This window comes from Emys orbicularis, chromosome 16 (assembly GCF_028017835.1).
Source record: "Emys orbicularis isolate rEmyOrb1 chromosome 16, rEmyOrb1.hap1, whole genome shotgun sequence".
Taxonomy (NCBI): domain Eukaryota; kingdom Metazoa; phylum Chordata; order Testudines; family Emydidae; genus Emys; species Emys orbicularis.
In genome coordinates this window covers 30,979,949-31,000,134 of record NC_088698.1, presented here as the reverse complement: position 1 = coordinate 31,000,134, position 20,186 = coordinate 30,979,949, and the positions used below count along the sequence as shown (strand labels likewise).

The 20,186-nt window shown below is 39.5% G+C and overlaps 1 protein-coding gene across 1 annotated transcript in view; it reads right to left on the bottom strand.

Annotated features, from left to right (window-relative positions):
• GRK3 (G protein-coupled receptor kinase 3) overlaps positions 1-20,186 on the bottom strand; it is a 129,145-nt gene that overhangs the window by 39,269 nt on the left and 69,690 nt on the right. Inside the window, exons 3-6 of the mRNA XM_065417765.1 lie at positions 14,257-14,330; positions 3,595-3,696; positions 2,763-2,837; positions 188-249 (exon numbers count right to left, since the gene is read on the bottom strand). Coding sequence (XP_065273837.1) covers positions 188-249; positions 2,763-2,837; positions 3,595-3,696; positions 14,257-14,330 — 313 coding nt within the window. The remainder of the gene's footprint in view (positions 1-187; positions 250-2,762; positions 2,838-3,594; positions 3,697-14,256; positions 14,331-20,186) is intronic.

The window sequence follows — 20,186 nt, the reverse complement described above, 5'->3', positions numbered from 1 at the left end:
CATACATTACTGGGATATCCTGATACTTAACATGATATATGTATCAAGGCTAGTTCTTTGGAAAAGCTTGCTGATAATACACTATTAATTAACTAAACAATTCTAGCCTTATTTTGCAATAATACTCAAGGGACCAGTCTAACTGCAGGAGATTACACAGTAGTTCATATAGTATGTAGATTCATACCTTTCCATAAATTTTTGAAATATTTTTCCTCGGAGACTATCACAAATTTCTTCTATGTATGGCTAAAAAAGATACAAAATTGTATTTAACTTTTCGGTGTGTGATAACCTGAACATGCAATATTGTCCAGTGAAAATAAACTACATGTTTAGGCTTCAGCATTTACCGCCCACTGGCAAGAACAACTGTGTTGAGCAGAGTAACTGCAATATTTTGTGGTGACTTTCTTGGCTTATGGCCTGATCCAGCAAAGAACTTCAGCATGGCCTTGACTTTAAGAACCTGTGTAGTTGCACTGAAGATAAGCATTTGCTCAAGTGCTTTTCTGAATCAGCGGCCTTAGCATTTTCCTGGGAGGGATTGGAGAGAATTTTGCAGTCTTTGCCCATGGGCCAACAACAGGAAATGAGCATTGAAACTTTATGGATTAATCACCAGAATTATCAGGCTGAAAACACTGCTTCTCATTTATTTAAATTAAAAAACAGTTTAGAATTTATGGTGAAGGCTGTGAAACTCAAAGACCAGCCAGCACAGGAACACCAAGATAATCTTTCCTTATTAGTGCTTCTCTCTTCCCTCTCCTTTATTTCCTCTACCTTACTACCAGCAGCTTTAATTCACAAGTGGCATATTTGAAAGAGGAGCACCGTTACTTGGTTTGACATAGTGTGCAATGATTTCAAATCCCAACTCAATTAGCAAGGGTTACATGAGATCCAAATCAGGCAATATAGATACCATTTTGTCAGTCTCTCTGGTTCTAACATCAAAGACAATCCACTGACACAGTAAGACTATCAAGCAGGTTTAATATAACAGTACTTTAAATGCTACAGTAAATGCAATTACTATAAAAGTACAGCAAATTAATTTAAACCTGCAGTCACTGCCACATCGCATAGATTCATATTAACAAAAAGCAAGGACATTCAGCATTAAAGCAAAAATTCCATCTTTAATTTGTCTAATTATGTGATCTAACAACTTCAATTTGAATTTCCTTGCTTAGGTCAGTTTGTGTTAGAACTGTAATAATATAGAAATACTTATTTCACCTTCAATTTGTTTGAATAAATAAAAAATATAAAAGGTGCACTTTTTAAACCAATAAACCAAAATCCATTATTTACTTTGGTGCTAAATTTGTGGACATAGAAATCCTATAATTCTAAAATCCTAAAACATTCATAGCATTTTATAGAAAGGTACTCTAATTTCTGAGGAGAAGTAGCCATTTTTCGGAATGTAATTTTCCACTGTATTTCGAATAATGAAAGAACTATAAATTGACACCAACACCTAAAACCCTCATGTGAAACTGCAATATTGCTAACTCCAGCCATGTACTCAGAGTTCAAAAATATGGTGCTATATAATATAAGTTAGCTAGAGGCAAAAGGAAGGATCCACTAAACAGAAAGGTATGTGCATTGCTATGCTCTTATATTTCTGAAACATTACGTTGAATTCTGTACTTCACCACCTGATTTATGTTGAAAGGAAGCATAAGGTCCTGATGTAAAAGAGTTTTATTCTACACTATATTTAAAAAATGTAATTTACCAGTGGTTGGCAAAGCAACTATAGCCCACTTTCACTGTGTCTATGTGAAATTCCTCATACTCTGCTAATTGGGTTACCTAGAATGCACTTGGAACCAGCATATGAAAGCATAGATCCAAGTGGACTGTGACCTGAATTTCTAGGACAGTGTGTGAAAAAGCAACACCAGCAAGTGGTTAACGGAAACTGGGTACATATTTTTCATTGAATTTCTTCTATTTTGAATGAAAGTTTCACAGTTATCTAAGGAAGCCCTCAGTGAGAGAAACTAAGGGCTAAGTCCTGCAAGGTGCTGAGCACTCTGACCCCAAACCAGAAGAACACTTAAGTACATGCTTAACTTTAATGCCCTTATGTATTCCCATTCCCTACTCACATGCTTACACTCAAGAGCCTCCTTAAATGCTTTCCTGGACTAGGACCAGCGCTCTCAGCACCTTGCAGATTAATAGTCACAGGTGGGGAGATGGACTGACCGCATGCACAAACTCCGACTGCCCAAGGTGACTCTCTCCTCACAAGCCCCCAAGGGATGAGGATTTCTTTCAAACACTGCTAGTCTGCTGGGATACTCCTCAACCATAGGCATAAAAACCACTGATCTCACCAAAAAGGAGCTATCTGTAATCATTGTTCATTCTAAGAAGTTTCCCATATGATTTCGGAGGAAAGCAGGAATAAAATGTTAATATTAGACCCCTTCAGTCAGTAAAGTTATAGAACAGTTAGTAATCTGTTTTCAAAAATGTACTCAAAGACTCCTCTGGCTAAAGAAGACTAATCCACAATTTTTATGATCTTTAAAAAGACAATGAAATTAGAAACATTCTCTGATTATTATATACAGAAATCTTTCCCTGTATCATTTTGTTTTCATCGACTTCTGACATACAGTATCAAATTCTTGTCATAACTGTAATTATAATATGTACATAAAGGAGGTTTCCTGAATTTGCTTACATTCAAATAATTAAATAAAACCTGGACATCCTGAGTGCTTTCATCTCACCTGAAAAAGACTTGGTGGCACTTGTTTCTTGGCAAGGTGAGTTTGTACATGATCTACAGCTTTCTTTGAGAACGGCTTTGGAAAAATAAAAAGTAAGATTTTAGACAAATAGCTGGAAAAGAGATATGTAAGTTCTCAATTATTGAGGTCACAATACCAGTTTTCAACTAAAAAGGAATGTTGCTTATATGAAAAATACACAAACTTCAAAATGAACGTAACTTAGTGTCCATTAAACATCCTGTTGCATAACACTTTGAAAGTTATGCCAATCCCTACTTCCAAGCCAAAAAAAAAAAAAAAATCACAGACCATGCCATGCATGGCGGAGACCATCCATCAAGTAATTGCAAGGCACCAGGAACACAGAACACATGAAACCACCAACTGCTTCTTTGTAGTCCCACAAGTTTTAAGAAAAATGTACACTTACATCCCAATCCTGCACATGTGTACATGCTTACCTTCAGGCACGAGTATTCCCATTCACTTCAACAGAATTATGTGTAAAGCGAAGCATGGGCATAAGCACATGCAGATTCAAGGTCTTAAATAACAGGATAAATTTCTCTCTGGCTCAAATCATGTCATTATTGTAGATTATCCACTCTTTCAAATAGGGCTACGCTATACAAAGAGTAACAACTGAGTTAATAGACACTGCTATCGTAATAGATACTGCTATTGTCACATCTTGAGCAGTGTTTTGTGTAATTCCCTGTCAGACTTTCATCTACTCACTATCCTTCCATTATTAAACATTTTAAAGAATTTAAAGTCAAAGGAAATATTTAAATATTAAAATTATAGAGTGAAACTTCAGTATACATACATGTGAGCAAGACAGCAGCTCTTTCATTATGTATGTGTCATAAATCTGCCGACTTCTGCTAAGACGTTCCTCCTCAGAATCCAGTTTTTCATATTCTTTTATCTGTAATATGAAAGAAAAGGAATCAGTCAATGAACCTATTTCTAAACCTTTACACTGTTTAAGGAAAGAAAGATTCTTCACTGTGGTAGAAACCTTATTTCCCTTCATCCCTTTCTCAGGATAGGGTTTGTGGAGGTGCTCGTTGCAATTCTATAGTTAAGGATGACTTCTGGATTCCAATCCAAGAAGAGATTTGCTATCCCCCTGTAACTTTTGATTGGAGTAACCAATTTGATTGCAGACTGTGGTGCTTAAAATGGGGTATGAAGAATTTTGTTTGAAAATTTAAGAAGTTCTGGATTAAAAACATATGCACACTCCTTCCTAAACCATTAGCTGGGCTGTAAGTTGTGCGAAGGTGATCATGGAACTGATGGACTTGGCGGTTGGGGTGGGACAGGCAGAGGAGTATGTATCGGATTGACCCTTTTTGAGGAGGCCTTCTTTGTCCTTCTCCACCCAGTGAGAGCACCAACGTGGGTTCTCCTACAATGATGAATGCTGATCCCCACTTTCTGAAATGTATTTGGAGCATATGCATATAATAGAACCAGCAGCCTGGAAGACAAATGAGCAACGTTGTTTATGCTGTAGGCCTTAGCAGTAGCACTTTAATATTATATGTACTGTATACATTCAAATACACACACCACCTATAAGTAAGAAGTGCCACAAAACAAAGGAGACTAGAGATGGAGTTTGTAAGTGATGAGATCACCTTGTCTAATGAAGATCTCTAACTAGAAATACTGATATTGGACACGTCAGAGTTCATACATAGCTCAGCTGTAACTCTAAAGAAAATTAACTTTTAATTTTATGCCAGAGTCCTGAGTGCAAGTATTGAGAGAACTGGATAAAACACATTAGGGGTTCAACAGGTTTAATATAGATAACAAGTGCACTCCCTGTTATGACAGTAGTATGACTGTAATCCTATTTTACAGTCCTTGCAATCCCATTTTTACAGAATAGAACTGTGACGTTGTGCAGTCTATATGGTTTTAGAAAAATATGGTAAAAAGTGAATATAACGTAACTGGGATATGCTTCATGCAAAAGGTCTCTTGTAAGGTATCATTATGAGCTTTGTAATCTACTGAGTGTGATCATCCGATTTGTTTCAGAGTAGCAGCCGTGTTAGTCTGTATCCGCAAAAAGAACAGGAGTACCTATTTGTATAAATGTACCACTCTTGTATCTAAAACTAGAAATATAAAATATAACTCTGAGGGCCTATTGTAATTATGTAAAGTGTGGGCCATTAAGGATGGTTTGGAATCTTGATGACTCCCATTGTCTGCAGATGGCTGTATTTACCTGTGAGTCTCCCTGTATATGTGTGTGCTGGCAAGTGAGTAATGAAGTCTTGCAGTGACATGTGATCATGTCACCTGAACTGGAATCCATCTTTAACCTGGTGCTTTTCCAGTGAGGGGGGGGTGGAAACCCAGAGGGACAAAGGGTTCCCGCCTTATGCAAAAGATATATAAAGGGGTGGAAGAGAACAGAGAGGGGGAGAAGCCATCATGAAGAATCCCCTAGCTATCACCTGAGCTGCAACAAGGGCTGTACCAGGGGAAAGAATTGTGCCCAGGCCTGGAAAGTGTCCAGTCTGAGAAAAAGCTTACTGAAGCATCTCTGAGGGTGAGATTATCTGTATTCAGTTTGATTAGGCATAGATTTGTGCATTTTATTTTATTTTGCTTGTGACTTACTTTGTTCTGTTTGTTACTACTTGGAACCACTTAAATCCTACTGTCTGTATTTAATAAAATCACTTTTTATTTAGTAATTTACTCAGGGTATGTATTAATACCTGGGGGAGCAAACAACTGTGCATATCTCTCTATCAGTGTTATAGAGGGCGAACAATTTATGAGTTTGCCCTGCATAAGCTTTATGCAGGGTAAAACGGATTTATTTGGGTTTAGACCCCATTGGGAGTTGAGCATCTGAGTGCTAAAGACAAGCACACTACTGTGAGCTGGTTTCAGGTAAACTTGCAGCTTTGGGGCAAGTGATTCAGACCCTGGGTCGGTGTTGCAGCAGATTGGAGTGTCTGGCTCAGCAAGACAGGGTACTGGAGTCCTGAGCTGGCAGGGAAAACAGAAGCAGGGGTAGTCTTTGCAAATTAGGTGGCAGCTCCCAAGAGGGTTTCTGTGATCCAACCCGTCACAAGAACTACTGGGATACTGTGCTATTTTTGAAACAGATGTGATTTCCTAGTGTTTGTTAGCAGACTGGGGTTTGGGGCAGCATCCAGGCCTCTCAATGGGCTGAGCTGAATCAGTTATATGAATTTCTAATCAGTTACCATGGAAAAAAGACTTCTGTGTCTACATAAGCTTTTTAAAATACTGAGAGTGGAAAACAACTTTGTATGACGAAGAGGCTACTGCACTGACGTTCTCTTAAGAGGAGATACTGTATTATCGATATCTGCTGGGAAAAATGACCTATTTCAGGAATTTCCAGTGGCCCCTTCACAGAAGGATCTTGATTTTGATCTTGTTTACTATAGACCACTACACCAACAGTTGCAATGGAAATTTAACCACATTAAATCTGTAGTTAGAACAACAGAATTTAGGTTAAGATATTTGAGAATATTGTAAGAAAATATAAAAATATAAGAATGACTGGTTTACAAATTCACTGCAATTTCTACAACTTTTGTTTAGTGAGTAAGCAGCATTAGTGCTGCATAAAGAGATGAGATTATTGCCTCAGCAAGGTCTAAAAACTGCTTTAGACATGGCAGATAGAGTCATAATGCTCATTCTGTGATACAGGAACAGACTAGGTCATAACAAATTTGGGAACATCCACTTGAGCACTCTCACAGAAGAGATAGTATATAAGGATAAGTGAGAGCAACAAATAACCACGGAGACTTATAAATAGGTTTAGCTCTACCAAAGCAGTAAGAAAAGGAGGGAGGAGGCACAAGATATAGGTTCTGTTAGGATGAACCTCAGACTTTGTCTCATGACAGCGAGGCCAACCCCGAAAGACCTCAGATCCATTCTGTTCTGAAGAAGAGTTTATCAATGCAAATCTTTCAATTGGAGGATTACTCGCAAGACTCCTACTAGGCCATGGAAAAGAAGGAAAAGAAAGAGATAGTTTAATATCCCCGAAGGACGGCTTTAGTTTTGATCTACTGAACCTCCTCCACTTCATTCTGTGAAGAACCAGGATACAAATGAAGCACTGAGTATGCTGATTTGCACTGGATCCATCCATCAGCTTGTGAATCAAGGAACTCAAAGCACTCCAGGGCTGAGACTCAATCTGGCCCTTTTCAAAGCCTCTTTAAGAAGGAACAGAGCACTATGGCTTCCTGTACTTCCAGACCTACAAAGTAAAGGCTGCACAGATGATGTAGTGCCCAGTCACACATCTGCCATTGAGACTAACGTTGGACAGGCTGGTGTTGGTGAGTCTCCACTTGGAGAGAACACATGGACCAGACTCTGGAAAAAGCTTTCATACAGGTGGAGAAAAAAACAAGGATCCGTGATCACCACTTTAACAAGTGGAAAAGGTAATCCAGATTTAAGAGAAAGCAAGTAGTTCAGGAGATTTAAAATTGAAGGACATAAAAAGGTATGTTTTGCCGCCATTTCATAACACATTTTTCTTTTTGAAGCTGTCATGGTTACAGGGCAAGTAGCAATTTAGACCCCTTTGCAGTCCCTCTCAAGTGCACCCCTACAAGTAACTATCTTTTTCTCAGGGTGGAAATTCACAATTCATCTCATGCTTAAAATGGGTCTCTGGCTACAGTCCCCATTTTTACCAACTGTTATAATGACACAGGTCTAACTGTATTTGGAGCTTGTGACCAGAGTCTGATTAAAGTGACACAAACATACTATTAATCCAAAGACCCATAGCAATTAGAGTACAGGGTTAAAAATAAGAAAAGCCTAAACACATAGTCTTACCTAAGCCTAGACTTCCCTTGCGAGTTTAAGAAGGTTCCACTTAACCCAGGCCCGCCAAGCATTGGGCTGGGTGAGACAGGTTGCCCCTGCAACTGCTGCCTCTCAGACAGTCTGATGTTCCATTCTGTATCTCTCAAGTCACAGGTTTTCTTTTAATTCATTCCAAAGTCCCTTTGTTCAGAGTTCCTGCTTGAAGATGTCCTGGGATTTTGACTAGGGCCCCTGAAACTGACCAAACTGGTTTATGCGTTTCTCTGGAGGATAACTTTAAATGGTGCATTCCTGGGATTGTTGTTTTGAGCACCAAGCAATTGAATTCCATCTACAAATTGTTTGGGAGTTCCTGTAGGATTTACCCTTTACTTATCTTTTAGCCCACAAAGCAATCACTAAAGCTAGATACACAGATATAGAAATATAACAATAATAATTAATACAGATAAGTCCCATGCTCTTCACAGAAGCCTTGCAAAATTCAAGTAGAATTTGTTGCACTCCATAGATTAAACAACACACACTCTTCAAGGGGATAAAATTCAAATAGCTTGTTGGAATAAATCCTTGTCAGAGTGAAGAATATGTTCTTGTGATGGGAGCTCTGAAGAGCTTTCCTCCTAAACCTGTGCATGATAATAAAATCTTATAACCACTTTAGAGTAGGGTGACCAGATGTCCCGATTTTATAGGGACAGTCCTGATTTTTGGGTCTTTTTCTTATATAGGCTCCTATTACCCCCCACACTCTGTCCCAATTTTTCACACTTGCTGTCTGGTCACCCTACTTTAGAGCTTTATAACATGTTCTAAGGTTGAATCAGAATCTTGAAGGATTGGGAAAGTGTAGCACAAACACTGTCAACTCTTATTACTGGCCAACATTAGCCTCTCTGCAGCAACTGTCTAAGAATAAATGCCACACTGAGTCACAAATGGTAAACCAATTCAACAGTCCTGGGCCAACTACCTCCTTTCTTCCCATCTAGGGAAATGAGAATGTGTCATCAAGAATACCCTGACTCTATTGCAGGCAAGCAAGATGATATAATAAGACACTTATTAATATCAGATCATGTATGGCATACAAATTCAGCTAATTTTACAGGTTTATTTAATAGAACACTTCTACATAGAGCCAAAAGGAACATGATGGTGGGCAGAGCTCACAAACTATTATGGTTTATCTGATAACTGATATATAGTAGTAAGAGCTCCCTCATGAGTTACTGTACTGTCCCATAAATATGGTGATACTAGTGATTCATATATGACAGTCCTCTGGCAGACTGAAATACCACAGCTCACCTTCAGAAATACTATCTGACAATATATCTTTTCAAATACTGAAATTAGAATGCTTAAGTTACTGAGCATCTAAAAAAAATGATTTTTGACAGATCTGGATGAATCACTCATCCAGATAAATGCACGATCGTGTCTCACGTTGCAATAACATACGAGATCCCTTCAGCATGGAGCCTTTTTACATCGAAGGATAATTTTTATGTAACAATTTATTCAAATTATTCTACCTGAAAATTGTGGTAAGTAAATCAAATATATAAACATTTCAAAGCTTTCAAACATAATACTTTACTGTAGGAAATACAGCAAGTCTCTTTTTTAAATATCTAAAGGGGACTTTTCTAAAAATATGTAACAAGACTTTTAAAATATTTTTAGGCCATGTTTTTCTAACCCTTAAAGTGCAACTTCAAATTGTTTCAAAGATAAATAAATGACATGCAATAACTCATGTTTCTAAATAGTATCTATACAAACTGCTTTCTTGGTTAGATACTACAGTAATTCTTAAATGTATAAACAGATGGAAATGATAGAAAAATGTATTCAGTATTCCTCTTTACAATGCATAACATTTCTTAACTCAAATTAGCAATTTTGGAGTTCTAAGAATTTATCTTTAGACCAACAGTAGCTTAGGAAGAAGCAATCACTTAACATTAACTTGACAAAGCCCTGGCTGGGATGATTTAGTTGGGGATTGGTCCTGCTTTGAGCAGGGGGTTGGACTAGATACCTCCTGAGGTCTCTTCCAACCCTGATATTCTATTATTCTATGATTAATGACTTTGCTAGTTATTATCCTATTTTGAAAGTTCTCTTTTGAGGCAATCATGGAAGGACAATACCAGCTTCATCTGGATTCTTCTGATATACCAGATCCCTAGTACTCTAACTTTATGTCTGGTTTTGGTACAAAGGCTTTATTAGTATCCTTAGTCAACTATCTCCTTCTGGCAACAGAAAACAGCTGACCGTATTAAATCTATCAGCAGTCTTTGATAACATTACTCATGAGGTGCTGCTTACCCACCTGCAGGATCTGTCACGAATTGATGGGATTGTTCTGCAATAGTTCTGTTTGTTCCTTTATAAGAAGTCTCAAAAGGTGATAGTACGTAATTATTCATCACTCTAAGGTCCCTCTTATGCAAAGTCCTAGAGGATTATACTTTGTTGCCCCTTCGGTTCTGCATGTAAGAGGCTGCCAAGGAAGTTTAAAGCATTTGGTGCTGCAGTGTGAACAATACATGGATAAAACTCAACTTTACATGATCTTTTTCACAAGTGCAGATGGTGCAGTTTGCTAATCCGTGTCCCTGTCTAAATCACGCAACGGAGAAGCAAAAACATACTGGCTGAAAAACAGTCTAGACAAGACAGAGTTAATGTGGGTTGGCACAGAATATTATTTACAGAAACTGATTGTAGATGAAGGGCCGGCTCCAGGCACCAGCCGAGCAAGCTGGTGCTTGGGGCGGCAGCTTGTAGGAGGCGGCATTCCGCCCAATCCTAGGGCGGCACGGCCACTTTTTGTTGTTGTTGTTGTTGTTCCGCTCCGGCTGCCCTGTAGGGGGCAGCGGCGTGGAGGATGCAGCAAGCCCGGCAGGGCAGCCCGCGTCCTTCCCTCCCAGCCGACTGGAGTAGTGCGGAGCCCTCCCAGCAGGGGGCATGGCAGGAGGGGCCGCGTGGCAGCGCCCCGCTGAAGCCCTGGCCGCCCCCCTTCTCTCTCGCCCCCCCGCTCCCTCCCCCTCCCCCCGCTAGCCGGGGCACATCTGCAGGGCAGGGAGTCCCCCTGCACCCGTGCCGCAGGTTTTTTTTTTTTTTTTTTTGCTTTACTGTTCTGGCCACCGCGGTTTTTTTTGTTTTTGTTTTTTGCTTGGAGCGGCCAGAACCGGCCCTGTGTAGATGTGATTGCTTTCTCTGTTGGTGTCTCACTCCATGTCAAGTTGGTTGGCAATCTTGGGGGTACGTTTGGACCCTGTTTTATGACTCCAAATTCAAATGCCTTTTAAATTGACTATAATGATTTTATAATTGGATCAGAACAACTACAAAACCAAAAATCAATCACGTTAATGCAGCAAGCTACAAGCAGTCACACTTCATTCTTGAGTCAAGCTCTTAATTCAGCTCCAGTTGCAACTGAAAATACTTTTTTATTCTGCCACACAGAATGCTCCAGGCCGTGAAGATAGAGCAACCATTTTCGCCACAGTTCTTAAAATTCTGTACACAGTGCCCTCAGCTGATCTTGAATTTCCATGCACTGCAAAACTGTGGTAATTTATATCTCATCTGCAGTTAATTACCTTTCATTGTTGCATAATCCATTATGCAATTGTCACCGCTAGATTGATTCAACACCATGTATTCTCCTCAAGACTACTCTTTAAAACTACTAGGAAGCTTCAGTTTGTGTAGAATCCAGTGGTCCAAATAACTGGTAGAGCGAGATGACATGCACTCACTGCACCTGTGCTCCTTCCAATACACTGGCTCTCAATACTCTTCCAAGTTTCAGAGTAGCAGCCGTGTTAGTCTGTATCCGCAAAAATAACAGGAGTACTTGTGGCACCTTAGAGACTAACAAATTTATTAGAGCATAAGCTTTCGTGGGCTACAAGAAGTGGGTTGTAGCCCACGAAAGCTTATGCTCTAATAAATTTGTTAGTCTCTAAGGTGCCACAAGTACTCCAATACTCTTCCAAGTGCATTTCAAGGTGTTGGCTTTAATCTGCATGTATAAAGACCTATATTATTTGGGACTTGACTATCTTAGATATTATTTTTCTCTCTATGTACACCATTATGACAATGGATATAAACTGAAGTGTTTTTGCTGACAGTCTCTAAATGTGCGTTTCTGAAGACTGGAGGCAGAATCCCTAATGGTAGAACTTGATCCCACAGCGTGACAATGTGGCCAAAAGACCTAATGCGATTGTGAGATGCATAAATAGAGGAATCTCGAGTAGGAGTAGTGAGGTTATTTTATCTCTGCAATTGGCACTGCCGCGACTGCTGCTGGAATGCTGCGTTCCGTTATGGTGCCCACAATTCAAGAAGGATGTTAATAAATTGGACAGGGTCCAGAGAAGAGCCACAAGAATGATTAAAAGAGTAGAAAACATGCCTTATAGTGATAAAGTCAAGGAGCTCAATCTATTTAACTTAACAAAGAAGTGTTAAGGGGTGACTTGATTACAGTCTGTAAGTACCGACATGGGGAACAAATATTTAATAATAAGCTATTCAATCTAGTAGGGTAAGGTATAATATGATCCAATGGCTGGTAGTTAAAATTAGACAAATTCAAACTGGAAATAAGGTGTAAATTTTTAAGGGTGAGAGTAATTACTTATTGGAACAATTTACTGAGGGTCGTAGTGGATTCTCCGTCATCGACAATTTTTAAAATCAAGATTGGCTGTTTTTCTAAAAGATCTGTGCCAGGAATTATTTTTGGAAGTTCTCTGGCCTATGTTATACAGGAGGTCAGACTAGATGATCACAATGGTCCCTTCTGGCCTTAGAATCTATGAATAGCAAGCTGGTCAGAGCCCACATTTCTTAGCTTCTGAGAACTGTGCAAGTCCACATTTTTCAGCCAACTCTTTGCTGAATGGGTCTGAACTGAGACAGTCTTAATTTTAACTTCCTTGTCTTTTTATTTTCTGATTTCTAAGTTACTGATTAAACTTTGCAGGAAAATATAATAAAATTCAAGTTTAAAAAAAAAAGAAGAAGAACAGAGTCCTCATTCTATAGCAATGTTACATACCCACCTTGCCTAATCCAGGTGAAGTTTCTTGACTAGAAATGGTGATATTCAGAATATTCCATATCAGCCTGTCCTCTAGATCTCAACCAATTACTGATGGCTAGATTAAGAGGTATATGCAGATAGCTGACTCTTACTTTGCATTTTTATAATAACAAAAATCATGTAAATGTATATCAAAATTGTATACATCCCTCTATAAATCTTTATGCACCACTTGTCTTCTTAGATTATAAATGTATTAAAATGTAGGGACTGTGTCAGTCTTCATATGTATATACACAAATAACAGCTGGCACAATGAGGTCAGGTCCTGATTGGTGCCCCTGAGTCAACTGTTAAATAAATACTAAATAATAAGATATGCAACTAGGTATGCAACTCGATGCAACTTAGTGACGTGCAAGATATGCAATTCGGTAATGTCAATGGAGATTGCATGTGCACATCTGAAGGAAGAATATAGCCCCTAAATGCAACTTTAAAAGAAGTACACTAAAGGTTGCTCTTTTAAAAAAAAAATGTTTTTGAATCGATTTGTAAAGAATAAAAAAAACCCTAGAGGCCTGACAATCCTAGTAGTCCAGCCTGCAGCTTGCTTTCGGTTTCGGCTTTAGCATGAGTCACAGCATCCAGAAATAGTTGGAAATAGTTGGCTTCAGTACAGTACATACAATAACTTCAGGGGAAAAGGCATTCATATACCTACACTATTCCAGTCATAAATCATGATTCTTCCCCCCCGCCCTGCAATCCGCCTATTGGTATTTTTGAAACCTTCTTTGGGTGCATGGATCTGATAAATGCCAATATGGTTCAGTTTCAATGTATTTTTTTGTTACATTATCATTTTCATCAGCCAAAACCTTGCACACCCCAGTGGCATCAGGAAACCAGAGACCAAATAAACTCAACATGTCTTCAAGCGAAGGTATCTATTACAACTGCACTTCTTTAAGTGTTCTATTAATCCACTGTTACAGAAACACAAGAAGCTTAATAAAAAGACTGAGTCTCAATATGTGCAGATATACCAAATAACAGCACAGCTGGAACATAAGCCAGCAAAATCATTTTTCCTTTCAGCATTCCATTTTGTACTGTTTAAATGTGTGATCATTATCAATGTGATACCAAAGACATCATTGTAATCACCTTACAAGCATATATGATTTGAAAACTGTACAAAAAAGCCAATTAAATTAAATACTTTGTTCTAACATTTTATTTTAAAAAGCCTCTTATATATGTTTAAAAAGCTAGCACTGTTGTTGTAAGATCTAAATGTTACTTATCACCATTTCTTATGAATCATTAATCTACTTAAGGAAACTGAAATGTATCAGAACAATGCATATCATAATATACCCCCCCCTTTTCCTCCATTACACCCCCCACCAGTGCAACCCATATGCTCTTCCTACCAAGCCCCACCCCCCAAACACAAATACACCTGGTCCTGGCAAGCCAGTAATTAAGCATATGACATAGAACACCAATAGAAGATAAAAGGTTTCTTACCTCTTCATAAAATTTCAGCTGAGGGACACCTTCATCAATTTCATTCATACAATAATCTTTAAAAAGCAAAAATCCTAAAACAAATAAAAAATACTTTAGAGAGGAAAACATGAATTAACATGGTCACTTCCAGGCAGGATGTATAGTAACCAATCTTCTTTTGGAATTTTTTTGTACCTCTATAAGTATTGTTAATGGCCGAAGTATATAAATTACAATTATTTAATGTCTGTAGAGTATTTTGAAAATGTATAGTAATATATAAGTATTGCTATTAACTTATTTCCCCTGGGTTGCAATAAACATAATCCTCTTTCATTTGCTCGTAACTGTATAAAATGTTCACATTGTGCACTGAAATTTTTCATGCCTGGTCTCTGAAAAAAGGTGAATTTTTTTCAGAAACCTTGAATAATATCCATCTCTGAGTTTTCCACAAATGAGGAGGGAAATTATAGATATATTTTCCTGTTTTAAACAATTCAAACCACATTTTATAGTAATAAAAATACCAGCACCACTTTTCTAACCTACTAATACTTAGATCTTTTTTACCCAATATTTCAAATACATTTTATAAACAACATAATAACATTAAATTATTTTCAAAGACATTTGTAAAGACTTGAAAACATGACTACTGCAATCTGTTCCTTGATTTCCAAGATGGGATGTTGAGCAGAGTGTTTTTTCACAAGCAGTGTTCAACAAACATATTGTTTTTATGTATGTCTGAGCTGATATCTGCTATCCTAAACTATCTTTTTGCTCAGCTTAACATGGATCTCTCTTGCCAGAGCTAACTGTTATGGTTATCTGCAAGACTCTAGGAGCTGTTAATGTACATGCTTTCAGCTCACTTCAGCAACCAATATCTTTTTCCTTACGTGCACTTAGTAAGTGCTCACTGAAATCATAACCAATGACAGATGTGGTCACGAAACACTAAGGTACAGCTGAATGGGCTGTGACGCTGACAGACCAGCTCAGATCAAAGCAATAGGTCAATTCATTTGTTTGTGAATATCAAAGTAGTATTGAGCGTTAGTTTGGGTTCAAACTAATTCACTCGTATGTTAATAAAAATCAATAGAGATGTTGATTGTATTGTTTTCATCTATCTATATCCTGTACTTAATTAACCCTATATCAGAGGTTTGTGTTAAGTTTACTTGATGTGTAAACTTCCTGAAAACCAATGCATGTTACCTGTATTGCTCTCACTTATCTATTTCTATAGTAATGTCATGGCAGACAATTGCATAATGTATATCACTAACTAAATTACTCATCTAAGAAATCTTGTGAATGCTAAATAAGGGCTTAAGGACTTTAACAAACAAATGCTAATTTCAAAGCAAGTGGTCATTGATGTGGGGACCTGAGGTCAAAGACTCAAGATGCATACTTCATCAAAGGAAGCGCCCATGTGGGCAAAGGCACCTGTCAGCTTGTCTTCTGTGAGCAGGATCTATAACTGCTGATTTAAGAGAATGATCCTGTAGCTCGGGACTGATGGATTCTATCAGGGAGGAATACTGAGAAACTGGACAGAGATCCCTAGAGCCATTCTAGGTAACCCTGAGAGATTTATGGAAAACTAGCAGCTTACTACATCTCTACTACCAGTTTGGACTTACAAACTTGGACTCAACTGTTAATATATTTTACCTGCTTTAACTTCTCAATAACTTTAATTTATTTTCTTAGCTAATACATCTTTAGTTACTTTACTAAAGAATTGGCTACCAGCATAGGCGCCGACTCCGTGGGTGCTCCGGGGCTGGAGCATCCACGGAGGAAAATTGGTGGGAGCTCTGCACTCACCGGCAGCCAAGCTCCCTGCCCCGCCCCCGGGCCCCAGCTCACTTTACCTCACCTCTGCCTCCACCTCCTCCCCTGAGTGCGCTGCGTCCCCACTTCTCCTCCCAGGGCTTGCCGCTGCAAAACAGCTGTTTCGCGGCATAACAAGCTGTGGGAGGGAGGGGGGAGGAGTGGGAATGCGGCATGCTCAGGGGAGGAGGCAGGGAAGAGGCAGGGCTGGGGTGAGGATTTGGGGAAGGAGTCCAATGGGGCAGGGAGGGGGCGGAGTTGGGGGGGAGTCGGGGCGGGGCGAGGGGAGGGGTCGAGTACCCACCGGCGCCAGCAGAAGTCAGCATCCATGGCTACCAGCATTGTTTTTGGCGTGAGAACAAGAGCATCCATTGACTTGAGGTAAGTGATTGGCCCTTTGGGGCCAGGAGTGACCTAATAACCTTTCATAAAATCATAGAATCATAGAATATTAAGGTTGGATGAGACCTCAACAGGTCGTCTAGTCCAATTCCCTGCTCAAAGCAGGACCAACACCAACTAAATCATCTCAGTCAGGGCTTTGTCAAGCTGGGCCTAAAAACCTCTAAGGATGGAGATTCCACCACCTCCCTAGGTAACCCATTCCAGTGCTTCACCACCCTCCTAGTGAAATAGTGTTTCCTAATATCCAGCCTAGATCTCTCCCACTGCAACTTGAGACCATTGCTCCTTGTTCTGTCATCTGCCACCGCTGAGAACAGCCGAGCTCCATCCTCTTTGGAACCCCCCCTTCAGGTAGATGAAGGCTGCTATCAAATGCCCCCTCACTCTTCTCTTCTGCAGACTAAATAATCCCAGGTCCCTCAGCCTCTCCTCATAAGTCATGTGCCCCAGCCCCCTAATCATTTTCATTGCCCTCCGCTGGACTCTCTCCAATTTGTCCACATCCTTTCTGTAGCGGGAGGCCCAAAACTCGATGCGGTACTCTAGATATGTCCTCACCAGTGCCGAACAGAGGGGAATAATCACTTCCCTCGATCTGCTGGCAATGTTCCTACTAATACAGGAGCATTCATCACAAAGTCCAGTTTGTCTGGGTGGTAAGATTGGCTGGAGAGCCTATGGGGACTGTCCCTGACTCCATGGTAAGGCTAATATTTGTTACTGACTTGGTGAAATCTAATTATAGAATATCCCACCAGCTGAGGAGCATCTGCCCTGTTTCCCGACAGTCTGACCTGAGATTGGCACTCAGAGTTGTGAGCCACTCCAGACAGCGTGACACAGCATGAGGTTGTTTTTTGTTGGTGATGGTTGTTTTTAATGTTGTTAACGTGGTGCATCTTTTACCCCCCATTGTTTGTTTGTTTTTATTTTATTTTTAAATTGTGGGTTTATTTAGGAAGTTTTAAGAGGTTTACAAATCCTATGCATGTAAATATGAGAGGAAATACAATAATTATTACAGTGAGCTTTTGATTAGAAAAACATAATACAGTAATATAATCATTGGCTCGCCCTATTTAACAGATGTTACCAAGTTACAGAGTAAGCATCTTTACACTACCCATGACATATTGTTTCTAGTGGTTTAATTAAATTGAGTGAAATCTCTGATTACCCATATTTAACAAACCAGGCATGTCTAGCAAATGTTACTATTAAAAAAAAACCTGGACAGGTGTGTTGGTTTTTTTTTTTTTTTTTTTTTTTGCAGATGAATGTACTTTGACTACTGAATAAATGGTAACCAACTATCTAAGTATTTATTTGTCCTCTATCTTGCTGGTGCATTAATTTTTTTCATAACAAACACCTCCCATATTTTTTAACCATTTCTCTAGAGCCAGACCATTTTTTCCAATGAGAAGCTTTCAGTAGCCTAGCAGCTACTAGCAGATGAGGGATTAATTCTTCATTTCCTTTTGTGTGACCATTTCTTCTAGGAAGCCCCAGGAAGGTTACCAAAGAATCGTTTGGTAATAAATATCCAATAATCTGTGATAATTGGTTTTGAATTTCATCCCAGTAGTCTTTAATGACCTGGACATATCTACCATAGATGCATAAAATCTCCTCTTTCAGCACAATTTCTCAAAAATGTATTCCCATTCAATCTATCTATATTTTAACCTGAATGGCATAAGGTACCATTGAAACAGTATCTTAAAGAAATTTCTTTTATTGTGTCACAGCTAGAATCAGGAGTCCAGAGGGGAGTTGGAGCAAGTCTGGAGCAGAGCAAGGAACAAGGCAGGAGCAAGAGCAAGACGAGGAACAGGGTTGGACCAAGAGCAAGGCTGGAGCAGGCTAAGGCCTGGGGGCGGGGGTCTCTTGCCACGGTCAGGCAAGAGAGAGTTCCAACCCTGGAGCGATGTGGAGCAGACTGAGCTGCTGTTCTTCCTGTGAAGTTGACATACCTGCCCTGAGAGTCACCACACCAATTCCTGGCTTGTGGATTGGCCACAGCCTACAATCACCCTACAATCACTTCTACTAAAGTTAGCTTTCTGTCCAAAGCAGCTTTTCCAGAAAGTTGAGGAACATAATGGCTGACTTGAAAGTACTGGTACCATGGAAGAGTGGACAGTTAAAAGTAGTTTTGATCTCTAAATAAGTTAGAAAAGTTTCTTTGCTGAATAGCTGGCTAACCATTTGTATTTCATGGCTTTCCCAGTCTTTAAAGCTCTCTGGTTTGCAATTTGGGTTAAGATTTAGATTGGTTGCAATGGGAGTCACTGGCAAGGGAAAAGAACTTAATTTTTCTCAAGTTCTGTCCCACAGCCGTAGAGCAGCGTTAGGATGTGTATACATTTCTGGAAGGCATGATTTTTTATAAGTCTATGATAGCCTAGTTCAGGGGTCGGCAACGTTTGGCACGCGGCTCGCCAGGGTAAGCACCCTGGCGGGCCGGGCCAGTTTATTTACCTGCTGACGCGGCAGGTTCGACCGATCACGGCCCCCACTCGCCGCGGTTCGCCGTCCCGGGCCAATGGGGGCGGCGGGAAGCCGCGGCCAGCACATCCCTCGCCAGCGCCGCTTCTGGCCGCCCCCATTGGCCCGGGACGGTGAATCGCGGCCAGTGGGGGCCGCGATCGGCCGAACCTGCCGCGTCAGCAGGTAAATAAACTGGCCCGGCCCGCCAGGGTGCTTACCCTGGCGAGCCGTGTGCCAAACGTTGCCGACCCCTGAACTAGTGATATCTTCACTGCCACAATTTTCTTGTTCAATTAAAAAAAAACAATGTTTGGCTGGATTAGAGAGCCCCCAATCTCTTACTGCTTTGAGCTGATTGGCTTGAAAGAACCATAGAACATTTGGAATAGTTGGTGCATCCTCTTTAATGGGTCTGTACAAAGTATCTGCACTCTCTCTTTTTCACCCTCTTTTTATGACCTTCTTTCAGGTGCATTTAGCTTATGTAAGCAGTTTGAGGGGAGGGGAGAGGGGGGAGGTTGTTGGTTTTGTTTGTTTGTTTTACAAAAAGAACATGAGCAAGAAAGTGTAAATATATAAAATAACAAAAGGACAAGAACATAGAAAGAACAGTTTATTGTGGATTACCACAATTTTTATTAGCGATAGTAAAAAGACAAAATCTTTCCACATTATTCAGTGGACTGAGGTTTTTCCATTTATAACCATAAGAGTTTAGAAGGGGATCAAGTTGGGTTTAGTGAGGTTTTTTTCACCCAGCAAATCCAAGATAACAAACAAAAATATCTCACATAAAAACAGGTCAATGAAATACAATAAACAGCTTGCTTTAAAAAAAAAAGAAAAAGGATCCACAGATTTATAATACAGTTCACACATTATTACACGCAATGCAAAAAATAATTTTCTATTAGAAAATTCTCCAAAAGCCCAGGATCAAGCTCCAGTAGAAATTAACATAGGAATAGAAAAAACATACACGTTTAAAATTGGGTGAGTCAGCACTAAATTAAAATATGATGAGTTAATTCTCTTGGGAAAGAACAGAACTTAATCTACGTAAGAGACTGAAGTAGAAAACAGTGTTGCCCCTAGTTTAGTTACTCTGAGTTTACCAGTTATCTAAATTATTCTTAATTTTTCAAAAATACAACTTAGGAGCCTACAGCCCATTTCCCAGTGACTTAAGAGCCTACATT